The sequence below is a fragment of the Nicotiana sylvestris genome, chromosome 3 (genome assembly GCF_000393655.2).
Source record: "Nicotiana sylvestris chromosome 3, ASM39365v2, whole genome shotgun sequence".
In the NCBI taxonomy this organism is placed as follows: domain Eukaryota; kingdom Viridiplantae; phylum Streptophyta; class Magnoliopsida; order Solanales; family Solanaceae; genus Nicotiana; species Nicotiana sylvestris.
In genome coordinates, this window is record NC_091059.1 from 152,735,226 (window position 1) to 152,748,726 (window position 13,501).

At 41.4% G+C, this 13,501-nt stretch overlaps 1 protein-coding gene across 1 annotated transcript; it reads left to right on the forward strand.

Moving 5' to 3' along the window:
• Nucleotides 1-1,000: 1,000 nt before the first annotated feature.
• LOC138888191 (uncharacterized) lies at nt 1,001-1,420 on the forward strand. Its single transcript, XM_070170008.1, has one exon. The coding sequence runs from the start codon at nt 1,001-1,003 to the stop codon at nt 1,418-1,420; it is 420 nt and encodes a 139-aa protein (XP_070026109.1).
• The last annotated feature ends 12,081 nt before the right edge of the window (nt 1,421-13,501 follow it).

Genomic DNA, 13,501 nt, shown 5'->3' on the forward strand with positions numbered 1-13,501 from the left:
GGTGGTGAACCCATTGTGCAAACTTTTGGAGAAGGGTGCCAATTTCCATTTCAATGAAGATTGTATAAAGGCATTCGAGTTGCTTAAGTTCAAGTTGACTACTACTCTTATTATCACCGCACCAGATTGGAGCTTGCCTTTTGAGCTCATGTGTAATGCTAGTGATGTTGCGGTTGGAGCGGTGTTAGGGCAAAGAATCAACAAAATCTTCCATCCGGTCTACTATGCTAGCAAGACCATGAATGATGCCCAAGTCAACTATACAGTGACCAAAAAGGAGCTACTTGCTATTGTTTTTTCTATGGAGAAGTTCCGGCCGTATTTGATGGGTACTAAGGTGATTGTTCACACAGACCATGCGGTGCTTCGGTATTTGATGAGCAAGAAAGATTCTAAAGCAAGGTTGAAGCGATGGGTGCTTCTATTGCAAGAGTTTGATCTAGAGATTCAAGACCGCAAGGGTAGTTAAAATCAAGTGGCGGGCCACTTATCCTGATTGGAGGAGGAGGGGAGGCCTCATGATGGACTTGAGATCAATGATTCATTTCCCGACGAGCAACTCCTAGCCGTTTCAATGACCGGGATGCCATGGTTTGCCGATTTAGCCAACTATCTTGTGAGCGGCATTGTACCGAATGAGTTCTCTTCAAACCAAAGGAAGAAGCTCAAACAGGATTGCCTTGACTATTATTGGGATGAGCCGTATCTCTTTTGGATATGTACCGATGGTGTGATCCGACGATGTGTGCCGGATGAAGAACAAGTGGGTATTCTTGAAGCTTGATACTCTTCACCGTATGGTGGTCACCATGGTGGAGCAAGAACGGCGGCAAAAGTTTTGAGTTGTGGATTCTATTGGCCTATGCTCTACAAGGATGCTACTGAGCTTGCCAAGCATTGTGATGAATGCCAAAAGGCCGGTGGAATCTCAAAGAAGAATGAAATGCCTCCCACCACCATTTTGGAGATAGACATCTTCGACATATAGGGTATTGATTTCATGGGTCCGTTTATTAGTTCTTATGGGAACACCTACATTCTAGTCGCGGTTGATTATGTTTCCAAACGGGTCGAGGTTGTTACTTTGCCTAACAATGAAGCGAGGAGTGTGGTGGCATTCTTAAAGAAAAGTATCTTTACGAGGTTTGGTACACCAAGGGCCATTAATAGTGATGGGGGTTCGTATTTTTGCAACAAAGCTTTTGATACCTTACTCACAAAGTATGGTGTCACTCACAAAGTATCGACCCCCTACCATCCTCAAGTAAGCGGGCAAGTTGAAGTCTCCAACCGAGAGATCAAGAGTATTTTATCAAAGACTGGCAATGCCAACAGGAGGGATTGGTCAAGAAAACTTGATGATGCTCTTTGGGCTTATAAGACGGCTTACAAGATGCCGATTGGGATGTCTCCATATTGATTAGTGTTTGGGAAGGCGTGCCATCTTCTAGTAGAACTCAAGCATAAGGCCATGTAGGCTTTGAAAAAGTTGAACCTTGAGTGGAATGTCGCGGCGAACCTAAGGTTGTCACAATTGAATGAGCTTGATGAATTCCGGTACCATGCCTACGCAAGCTCGTCCCTTTACAAGGAGAAGATGAAGTACCTCCATGACAAGTACATCTACAATAAGGAGTTCAAAGAAGGTGATCTTGTGCTATTGTTCAATTCCTGGTTAAGGATGTTCCCAGGCAAGTTGAAATCAAAATGGAGTGGGCCTTTTGAAGTAGTGAATGTAACCCCCTTTGGTGCTCTATATTTGAAAAATAAAAATGATGAGGTTTTTAGAGTCAATGGGCATCGGGTTAAACATTATCTTGGCAAGGTTGATGATGGCCACATTGTGGCGGTTCTTCATTTCAAGTGATTGGTAATCTGCGTCGTGTCGCGACGTTAAATCAAGCGCTTCTTGGGAGGCAACCCATGTCTTTTTATTTCTTTTGTTTTTCTTTTTTATATTAGATAGGCTTTGTTTTGTGCTAACTAGTTTTGAAGTGTATGCAGGAATGGGTATGCATTGCAGGGATTGTGCAAGAAAATTTGGCTAAGTGTCAAAATGCATAGTCTCTGAAGTTGGTATGTCAAAAATGCTTAACAAATTGAGGCCACACACATTTTTGTCCAATCCGCACTAATTTTGTTGCCTCACTTATTTTGTACGGTCTGCAACAGGACTTTACAGAAACAGGTAAGGAGTGCGGACCACATCAAAATTATGCGGCCGTACTCAGGTAAAACTATGGTCCCAACAGGTAAAAATATAAATAGAACCTTTTTCTTCTTTTTACACTTTACGACCCCTGAACTCCCAGCGCCTTAAGAAACTACAGTACACTCCAGTAGCTCTAAATCTTTTTGCGTTTCATCTTCTACATTCTCACCTGCATCACTCCTTACTAGTATGCTCATTTCTTCTTTAGATTTTTCATCTGTTCTTAGCATAGTTCTTTTGTCTAGAGTTAATTGCATGCCTAAATATGTCAATAGTTAGTCATTCTTGCTTAGATCATGTGGGTAACATACTAAATGTTAATTGGGGCTTAGGTAAGTAGCAAAACATGTTTAATTGCTCAAACCATGTCTAAATTGTGAAAAAGTTGCATGAACCCTAAGTCACTGCCCGTAACATTCAAATTTTGCGGCCGCACTCATTTTTGTGCGGTCCGCACTAGAGGCTATGCGGCCGCACACACTTTTGTGCAGTCCATAGCTCTCTGAGTTAGGGATATTTTGTGCATGAATTGTGCGATCCGCAGTGGATTTGTACGGCCGCACTCATTTTTGAGCGGTCCGCACTGATGAAACATCAGAGACCCTAGTAGTCTGAACCTGGGGCTATGCGGCCGCAGTAAAAATTGTATGGTCCGCACTCACTTTTGTGCATTTCGCACTGGGTAGTCTGCGGCCGCACTCACTTTTGTGCTATCCGCACTGCCCTTTTGAAATTCTTTTTCTGCAACTTTGAACAATGATTCTGTATACATTATGAGCTTCAATTCTAATTGATGTCTATTACTCATGTGTTGCAAAAAATGGTTCGATAACGTGGCAAATGAAATATATCAAAAGGTAGGGTAGAACCCTCCTGAAGCTGAGGTCGAGGCAAAAGTAACCTACCTCTAGCACTTTAAAGGGTCATAAGCAAGAAACCAACCACAAGCAGAGTTCCTGAACCCTCCGAAACTAGTAAGTATGTCCCTTCTGGGGAAGCTTCTGAGGGTAACTCCGTGCAAGCACAGCTGGAAGCCCAATCACAACAAATTCAAGACAGATTCCACTTGGTGGATGAGTCATCTTCTGCTGCCTCTTCGTTTGAAGGTTCGGAAGAGGGTAGCCAAGACTCTGAGCCCTCTTCCTCACCTTCTCCAATTGCTCCAATTAATATGGACGATGATGATGATGTCCCAGATGATGGGAGAGGGGGTGATACTATTGTGGGAGTGTTAGAAAGATCAAGGAGGCCAGAGCTATGGGAAGACAGATTTGTCAGTGCCAATGCCTTTTCAAAGTTTAGAGAATGGTAGTCGCAAAGGTCGCTCACTCTTAACCGACAATGTTTGATAAAAGATTTGAACAAGCACAACCCCAATGTCCTTAGGCAATTTCAGGAGCGAAAATGATGGAAATGGTTCACCAACAGTGTCATAGATGCAAATGAGTACCTGGTCAAGGAATTTTATGCAAATGTTGCTCACATCAAACAGGGTACTAAGGTGACAAAAGTGCGGAATCTGAAAATCCGCTTTGACTCCTGTGCACTGAACAAATATGTGGGGTTTGAAGAAGTCGAAGCAGTCTTGGTGGCTTCGATTATGGCTGGGTATCCGATAAATGTTGGAGCCATCATGTCCACCAACATCACTTTAGCTGTCTAGAAGGGTGAAAGATCCTATCCGTACCTAAACTTCCTCACAAAATACTTCAAGGATCAAGGGGTGGAGCCGAAGCATTATGATACAGAAGTAAAGTCCAATAAGCCTTTCTCATAGTACCACCTTAAGGGAGCTGACAACCTGAAATTCAAGGGTAAAGCTACTACCTCCATTGGCCAGTCTGAGGAGCCAGCGGTAGTGGTTACTAATTCGGATGTTGAGCCTTCAACATCTACATTACCTCCCACAGCAGCCGGCCTTTCCACCGGGACAGTGGACATGCCACCATCTTTCACTGCCAGACTATCAGTGCTATTAGCAGTGCCAGCCTCCTCTACATATCCTCAGACTGCGCTACGAGTCTCCTAGATATTAGCGAGTTTCAATGACTGGATGCAGGCAGCTACTACAATGCTAACTGACATATCCAGTGCTGTTGCAACACAGTCCTCTACCCCAGTAGTCCCAGTAAAGCCACAGGTACCTTTGACAGTGGAGGAAACATTGAAGAAAATTCTGGAGAACCAGAAGACCATCTTGGATACTCTGGAGATGCATGGGAAGGTCATTAAGGATTTGGACAAACAGGTCAAGAAAATGCGGAGGTCTCAGGCATCAAAGAAGTCAGTAGAGAAGCTGAGCAAAGAGATTGAGAAGATTGCATCTGCTGGAGATCTACCACTGGATTTACTCATGGAGGGTGACCCAGCAGCACAGACAACAGCAGTACCAAAGGCACCAGAGGCAGCAGCCGGCCAGTCTGAGGAGCTGGTTGTGACTTCCAACAATGCTGATGAGATGATCCAGATGCTCATCAACCAGTTGTCCCTCAACCAGAAGATGATGAGATTCAGCTAGAGGAGCTAGAGGGTGCTATGGATGCCATGGAGACTGAGACCACATAGGGAGTTTCTTCACTCTCGATCCTTCCTTGTTCTTATTTTTATTAATCATTGGGGACAACACTTATTTTCATTTGGGGGGTGGTCTATTTTGATTGATTTACATTGACATTTGGTTTGCCTAATTGATGTAGATATTCATTTCCCTTATGTATATATTCATTTAACTTCGATTTGTATATTCATTTATCTTGCTTTTCGTTGTTTATTTTATAGCTTCTTTAGTTTACTTTTCCTTAGTAGTATAACTTCTTATTCACTTTAGTAGCTTCTTTTTAATTTGTTAGTTTCTTTTTTTATGTTTTGAGTGAACAATAAGTTTTTTGGTTTTCTTAATGCCACGGTTCTTTCCAAAGGTGGATTTTGTGTGAATCGAGTGGCTCTACCCAACGATGGATGGCGTGACAACCTTCTTAAGGGATTGAGTTCATTTTCTTTTATGTTTAGGCAAATATAGTAGTAATGAATAAAAGGGTTTCAAGCATGCCTCACTTGGTACCAATACATTTACCTATGATCGTATGGTTAAAAATAAGTTGTTGGTAGGAAATAGTTCTAGTTGTGACCTCTTGACTCTTGTGTTGACTTAAACAGTCATCGAGTGGTTCAGTCAAGCCATTTGTGATTCTCAATCTTAGCTAGGGTTGTTGTGGGCCCTCGACTCTGTTCTCTTTAGCAATCTAGAAGCGTGAGAGGTGAGATGTTTAGTTGCAAGTCCAAGTACCCGTGCTAAAGATCTAGAACTTGCCCCGAATATTTTTCTAGGCGAAATTCTAAGTGTAGCTTAGTTTGAGAAATGATTGTAGGCTCTCCGTGATCCAATTTGAAATTTGAAAAATCCATAGCCTAACAAAGTGATATCTCTAGTCAACCCATTCGAGCCTAAGCCATTTTTCTTTAAATAACCACGTTACAAGCCTTTATCTATTTTGTAATGACCCTCTCTTGTCACCCAATCTTTCCTTAGAATTCTTGAGAAATAATTGGCAAAAATATAAGTTTGGGGGAGAGACGAGGAGTTTGAAGTGATAAAAAGGTACAAATAAGAGAAAGAAATGAAGAAAAGGGAAGACAAAGAAAAGAAAGAAAGAACAAAAAGAAAAATTCCAAAAAGAAAGTGAATGAGGTAGAAAGTTGAAGGGACCTAAAGAAAACAATGATGAAAGGCATGGAATAAATAGAAAAGGAGAAAATGAATGTCATGACCAAGAAAGAGTGATGTTACGTCTCTCTAGTTCCCCCGAGGAAGAAGAAAATGACTCAAAGAGTCGAGAAAGTATGAGCCGAAAAGAAAAAATAGAGTGCTTAAGGAAGAATGAAACTATTCTATTCCAACAAGTCTTACCTTGGTCCAAAAGCCTTCATTAAGTCCTGCAAAAGCCCTGCATGATTTCAAGTTTAGTGAGCTTACATTAGTGGTGATTTACATAAGGGGCATGCTTATGGTACTTAAAGCCGGGCTTGTGATGTTCTTTTGAGAGAGATGAGCGAACTTTTCATAATCCTTGCTTCGAGTGTTACATTCTAAAGTGAGAGTTGTTAATGGAGAGTAGAGGAGGAGGAGTTTGGGATCCACAATGACCTATGTGAAAGAGCGAGCTTCCTTGATAAATAGAGTCAACTCTTGATGCTCTAGTGTCACATTAGAACTATGGTACTCAAAAAGTCATATCATTGTGTTGTTGATAATTCATATGTGTTGGGGGCAATTGTTGGTCCCTATTGATGCATAATTGATTCACTTTAGACCAGCTGAAATATCCTTTTTCTAGTGAAAGTGGGAATTGTCTTAATTGCTTGAGGACAAGCAAAAGCTTAAGTTTGTAGGAGTTGATAAATAGGGATTTTGACTGCTTATTTGCTCTCTTTTACTTGCGTTTTAGCTCAAAAATGCTTAAAGGTATTCCCAAAAACTAATAAAACGTGCTTGCTTGCAGAAACATTAGAAAAAGAGCCAAAGAAGTCAAAATCCATTCATAAAGGAGTCAAAAGTGAACAAGAGCCAAAACAGGGCAACAGTGCGGACCGCACAATTCTAGTACGGCAGCAGAAAGAAGATTAAGAGAGTAGTCTTTTAGCCAGCTTAAGGAGTGCGAACCATACCGAAATTGTGTGGCCGCAAAATGTCAAGTGCGGCCGCACTCATTATTATGCGGACCACGGTATTGAAGAATCAGAGAGCTGGGATCAAGTCCAAAGTAAAGGAGTGCGGACCACATCACTTTTGTGCGGCCGCAGAATCAGAAGCGCAGCCCCACTCATTTTTATGCGGACTGCAGAAGCCCTGAAGTTCCAAGCCCAAGTTCCCAAGACTGCAGACCGCATGATAATTGTGCGGCTGCAGAAGCTCATTGTGCGGACCGCACCAGAATTATGCGACCGCACAACCTTCGCAGGGGTATTTTTGTCAGATATTTTTAGCTTAGTATAAATAGAAAGTTTTGTCATTTTTAGGTTAAGTTTTAGTTTTCAGAAGTGCACCTGATCCATTTTCTTTACTGTTTTGAGTAATTTTGTACTAGATTAACTTCTAAACATTAAATTTTCTTTCTCTAATCAATTATTATGCATTCTATTTTAATTTCTTCTTGTATTTCTTTATTTTGTATGAGTAGCTAAATCTCTAGCTAGGGTTGTGGCCCAACCCTAGTGTGGGTACTAAATGGGTATTTAATTTTATGGTTTATTTGTGATTGGGTTAGTGATATTTAGCTTTGTTCATGCTTGAATTCTAGAATTAATGGTTGCAAACATTGATTCATGCCTAATTGTCTTAGTCTCTTCTTGAGAAAGAGAGACTAAGTCTAGGAAAACTTGGCTAACAAGGAATAGGGGTGAACTCAAGAAATTGATAGCTCCAATTAAAGGGTCAAATCTAGAGATACTAAGACCTGACTCGAGCATATATCACTTGATTTGTGCAATACCCATTTGGACTTGAGAAAGCCAAATTGGGCAAAATCACTCAAACTACCGAGAGGTATAGAGTGGGTAATTGCAAGTGATTGCTATCTTACGACCTCGACTAATCAAACTTACTCTAGAGTTTACAACCTGTTAGGTAACTATCTAGGTAGAAGTCACGACCCTAGATCTTTTACTATTTGAAAAACAACCAAAACCAAAAATATTGTCTCCTAGTTTCATATTTGCAATCAATAGTTTAGAGTAAAAGTAACAACAACAACAACAACAAACAAGAATGTGGAAGAGTAATTTGAGGCACATTATACAATTACACTAGGTGTATACCTAATCCCATTTCTAACTCCCTGAGAATTCGACCCCGACTCGCGTTGGGTTTTATTATTGCTTCGACTGCCTCACTACCTAATTGTGGTGTGAGTTTGGGCAAAGTCACCCATAAGTCGTACTCTTTTTTCCTCACTTGAGTTTTGTCCCAATAGGGTTTTCTCAAGGAGGTTTTTAATGAGGCGATGAGTGAGACACTTCAAGGTTAAGTACACAAGACCAGACCAATTTTTCATTTCCCGACTCCTCAAGATTCTCCAAGTCGAACAATGAAGGGACTAGATATACTGGGACTAGGACTGGAACGCCATTCAATATCCAAAACTTGTAACGTTCTCCAAAATTGCTCAAGAGAAAAATAATGTAATCAGAGCAACGACGTCAAAGTAATAGAAGTTCTCGTTTATCAAAACTACTGTAATGAATGGTTAAGTTCGACCAAGCTCAAACAACACCTATCAGTCATGGTTTAAAAAAATTTAAGTTCGACCAAACTCGAACAACACCTATCGGCCCTCGGCCACAATTCAGTGAATGGTTAAAGTTTAACCGAGTTCTAACAACACCTATCAGCCCTCGTTCACACTTTAACGAAAGGTTAAGTTCGATCAAGCTCAAACAATACCTGACGGCCCTCGGCCACAACCTAACTTAAAGGGGCGTTCGACTAGCCCGAACAACACCTATCGGCCCTCGGCCGCATCTCAACTAAGAAACATAATCGACTTGTATAAATAAAAGGTCGATATAGCCCAGAGCTATTCGACCCAAAGTCTACGGCCACCTAAAGGGCGACAACAATGAAAAGAATAAAGAAGCAAAACATGCAAGTATATAAGCAAAACATGCAAGCATAGAAGTAAAACATACAAGTATAGAAACAAAATGCCAAAATGAAAAAGGTCCATGTAAAACAAAACTCAACTTTGATATTCATATTTAGACGAAGAGTCTTGTACAAAAGCATTCAAAGACGCCGACAAAAAAAAACACAAAAAAAGCTAATGGCCATCACCATCTCGGCCTCCAGCACCCTCTCTATCCTCGTCCTGCGGATAAGTGGAATCATACCAGGCACAATCATCAAGTGATCTATGCCCTCTTCATCATCCTCTTCGGAACCAGGCAGATGTGTGGTAGGGTCATAGTCACAAGCGACCCGAAACTCGCGATTTTTGACTCGGTCATCCTCGAGAGCCGTCTTAGAAACAGTTACCGCCGTATGCAAGTCATAGAGCACATCTAGCTGGGCTTCAGCATGGATCTACTCCTTGTACAACTCTCGAGGAATGTTAGGATACTTAGAGGCATTTGACGAATTGGGTCATGCAAGCAGTTGAACCTTCTCGGCCTCAAGAGCAGCAACTCGCTCATACAGCTCTGAGTTTTCCTTGTCCAACTCCTCGATCCTCTCCTCGATCCGGTCCTCTTTAGCCCTTGTCATCGATAACATTTTCCCGTTTAGAGCGGAGAGTCCTGTTCGCCAGCTAAAGAATATCGATCTTTCTCTAAGCATCCACTCAGGAAGACTCCACCTGCTCGAGTATCTATTGTTTCTCAGCGATTTCTCCCCGTAGAATATCAATCTCAAGATGACATCCATTCAATTAGCCACGCAATTCAACTAGTTGGCCTGAAGGTCACTACACTGGGCCTCCACACCCTTGCTTAGCTAAAGCTCCTATTCTATTCTTTTTAACGCCTCCTTAAGGAGGCTAAATCTCCCCACAGCCTCCATTAGCTCCTCGCCCTTCTTCTTCAACTCGTCTCTACTCCCTTCGCGAAGTTGCTTCCAAAGGTCCCGGTACTTTGCACGGTACTCTTCGTACTTTCCCTTTAGCTTTACGTAGATGTCTTTTCACCTTTTCTCCCTTCGGCGCTCTCAATCTCCAAAATGATCGTCTACAAATCGAGAAAATACAAGAGTCAAAACCCAGAAATGAGCTAAGGCAAAAAGAAAAGAATGAACAACTAATATGCTTACCCTAAGAGCAAGGCCGGCGATATTCTTTGACAGAGTACTAACATTTATCGCCTTGAAGGTCACACCCACGACGTCAGAATAGAAAGGACCGAGAGCGGGGACTGTCTCCTCGATATTTCTTAGCAAATCACGATCCATTGGGATCATGATGGTCCTCGAGCCTCCCTCCATCCTCACCTCGATTTGGATAAGTCCCTCGTCAGTCATCTTGAGGCCATCAGGGTCCATGTCGGAACCTGGCTCATCGCCCTCGTTGGCGACGTCTTTTCCCTTGTCCTCGTCAGCCGACGAAACATCCATTGGCAGCCTAGAAAATGAAGCTTCCTCCTGTAAAAGCATGCCCTCATTAACTTTTTTCCGGTTGCGGGGCCTCAAAGCTCAGACAAATATCATCACCAACAAGTATTGTCACTGTTTCACATAATGTGAACCCACCTTCCGCTGAATCGACAACCAAAGGAACCCCCTTCCTGCATCCACGGCTTTACTTTTATGAGATCGAAGATCCCCATCACTGGGCGATATTTCGACGTTCTCATCAACTAGTTAAAATAAGTGGGAGCGGGCGCAGCAGCCGAAAGATAGGCATTGGCAGGAGGCGTAACGGTTGAAACAGGAGGGGATATGAAAAATGTAGCGACCCTCCTTCTCCGAAATGTAGGCACGGGGGCCTGACCCACCCCGTGGTCCCTCTGACAGAACCTAGAGAAAAATAGAGGGGAAGAAAATGGTAAACACGACGAACATACACCACATAAGTATGACATCATCGGGAAGAACGAGATTACCTATTGAGGGGAGAGCCGGCTTGAACTTCTGAAAGAAGATCGACCAGTCACAAATCCCCACCGTTTGGGGAGGATCCATCTAACCCAGTCGGCAAGATGTGCTACCAACTAAAGAGGTCGATTAGTAGCTACAGAAAGAAAATGGTCATTTGATCTGCCCAAAACTAAAAAATTTAACGAAGAGAAGAAACACAACAACGTGGACACTTACGTAGGAGGTTCCAAGCCTTAAGGAAGCCGGTAACATCAGATACCACGACATCGGTCCTGACGAAGAAGAAGTCGAGCTAGAATTATTGATTACCCTTGTCATCTATCCTCACCACTAAGCACTTTCCTCCACGGGGGCGAAGATTCAGCATCGTTCCTCGATAGAAATGAGGTGCAAAAATATGCACCAAATGGCGCACTGTGACTTCGACTTCCGCTAGTTTAACGAACTTTGCCAACATCTTGATTACCTTGAAAACGTAGGGGCGAGTTGTGCATGGCACAAGTTATAGTGGCGACAAAACTCTTCTATTAGTAGAGGAAATGGGAACGAGTAGCTGATGGTGAATGGATAGGCGTAGAGGGCACAGTATCCAGGATGGTGGATCTGTACTTCATCATTACCAGCATGAACTAATTCTATGTGGTCGGGGAGGCCAAACTTATTCTTAAGCTCAACTAAGAGCTCAACCGTCATCGTAGATTGGAACTTTTAGGTCGCCACTTCCTATGGTTTGTGGAAGTAGGGTTTAGCATCGAGACATCAATGTATAATCTCCTCAACTGAGGGGAGAGTTTCCTCCTCAATGGCGGTAACAACATCTCCCCTAAGAGCGAGGAATATGATGTCCAAAGGAATGGAGTGATCTTCCACACTAGCATCAGATGACAAGTTTGACATAGTTATGGAGATTTAGAAGGAGACAAAAGAGGAAATCAGAAGTATATCGAAACTGTATAAAGAAGGAAAAAGAATTCCAAAGTAGAAGTGAAGAGAGTGTAAAAGTTTGAATTTTAACAAGACCATCCCTTTTTATAGAGTTTGAGACACCAAAATCAAAAGGGTCTATCATAATTGGCACATGAATCGAAACGGTAGAGCTAATCAAAGGTCATACGAGAATCGATACAATGTGTCGGGAATCAACATCATCATGATGCATGACATCATAACATCACTTCCTTTCTTGTACCAAATGGTTCTAACAAATCACCCGAGAAATTTAAGGGTTTAAAATATGCAGCCTACAAGGAGCTATGTTGCCTGCTCATCATAATGGAGACGACCGATGTCATCTACTCAGCGAACTTGACTAATAAGATGGACATAAATGGGATTATCCGCTCATTGAACTCACCCATGAAGACGACCTCAACAAGTGGAGGGACTAACTATATGGGCCAAAAATTATCCTAGCTATATTTGGGCCATGTCGACACTAAGACAACCCTCAACGACTGCCATGCATCATCAGTATAATTTTAACAAAAGACGAAGATAAGGCCGAAGTCATCTCACAAAGGACGAAGACTAAGTCAAAGAGTCAATAGAGACCGAGGTCGAGGATGAGTACTCTCCTTAACGGAGCAGTAATGACTAGGTTTAGGGTTAGGATTTTAAAGAGAATATTCCAAGAATTTGTACAATTATAAATAGAAAAAGAGGTAGTTATAGAAAGGTATTTGACACTCATTGTAAAAGAACAACACTTTGACATTCTCTAAAGCTTCTTGTTTTATATACATACAAAATAGACCTTTCTCTCAGATCTGATTCTAACTTTTATCCTACGATCCAAGAATACGAATACTCAAAGGTTCATCAATCACTTATCATTATTAGGGGGAATATCACTGAACCCAGCCTTTTTTCGGTTATCTCACTTGTAATTTATTTACTTTTATGACATTATATTTCATTTATCACTATTGAATGTTATCTTCATTGCTCTTGGGCCATTAAATATTGTCTTTGCTGCATAGTTATTACTAAATGATGGCATTTGAGCCATTTTACCGTGAAATCAATCAAACGAACTTTTAGATATTAATATTGGCTAAGGTTAACTCTAATTTGTTAGAAAATCTAATTGTTTAAACCTAAAATCTAATTATAGGACAAACATGATTGAGTTAAAATAAACTTATAAGTCTTTAGCTACATCCTCATGTGGAAAGACAGTTTGAAAAACCTAAACTAACTTAAGGAGCAGGTGCACATGGAGTGGTCTTTTCCGGAATTAGTTTGAGAGACATATTTATTGATGTTCGAAAGCCAATGAGAGTCAACTTGATCATGGTATTGTAGTATACGACCATTTATTTTGAGCTTCGTTAGTATGGCCTTGATGTTAATGGCTTTTATTTATATAGATATGAAGAAAATTTATATATGTGAAGGTATATAACAACACTTACACTTGTAGCAAGCACTTATAGTTCAATGTTTGTTCCTTTCTTGAGTTGTTTATGCTCAATTATATTTGTATAAACAATTACTTCATTGAATGGAGACACCAACACTTAGAATTAGTGTTCTGCTCCAAAATTTAAAAGTATCTCAGAAATTTCTACATATTTGGCTTCGGTTCAAACTTAACAAGTTTGTTTTAGACCTCTACAAACAAATTAAACACAATTTATGATTTGATGGTCAGGTGGGGAGTCTTGACTAAGGATAAAACCCAAGAGTTGGAGGGGCAGTTGTCGGCT

What these genes read in the sequence shown, in the direction of transcription:
- LOC138888191 (XM_070170008.1), top strand. Translation starts at nt 1,001, where the DNA reads ATGGGTCCGTTTATTAGTTCTTATGGGAACACCTACATTCTAGTCGCG.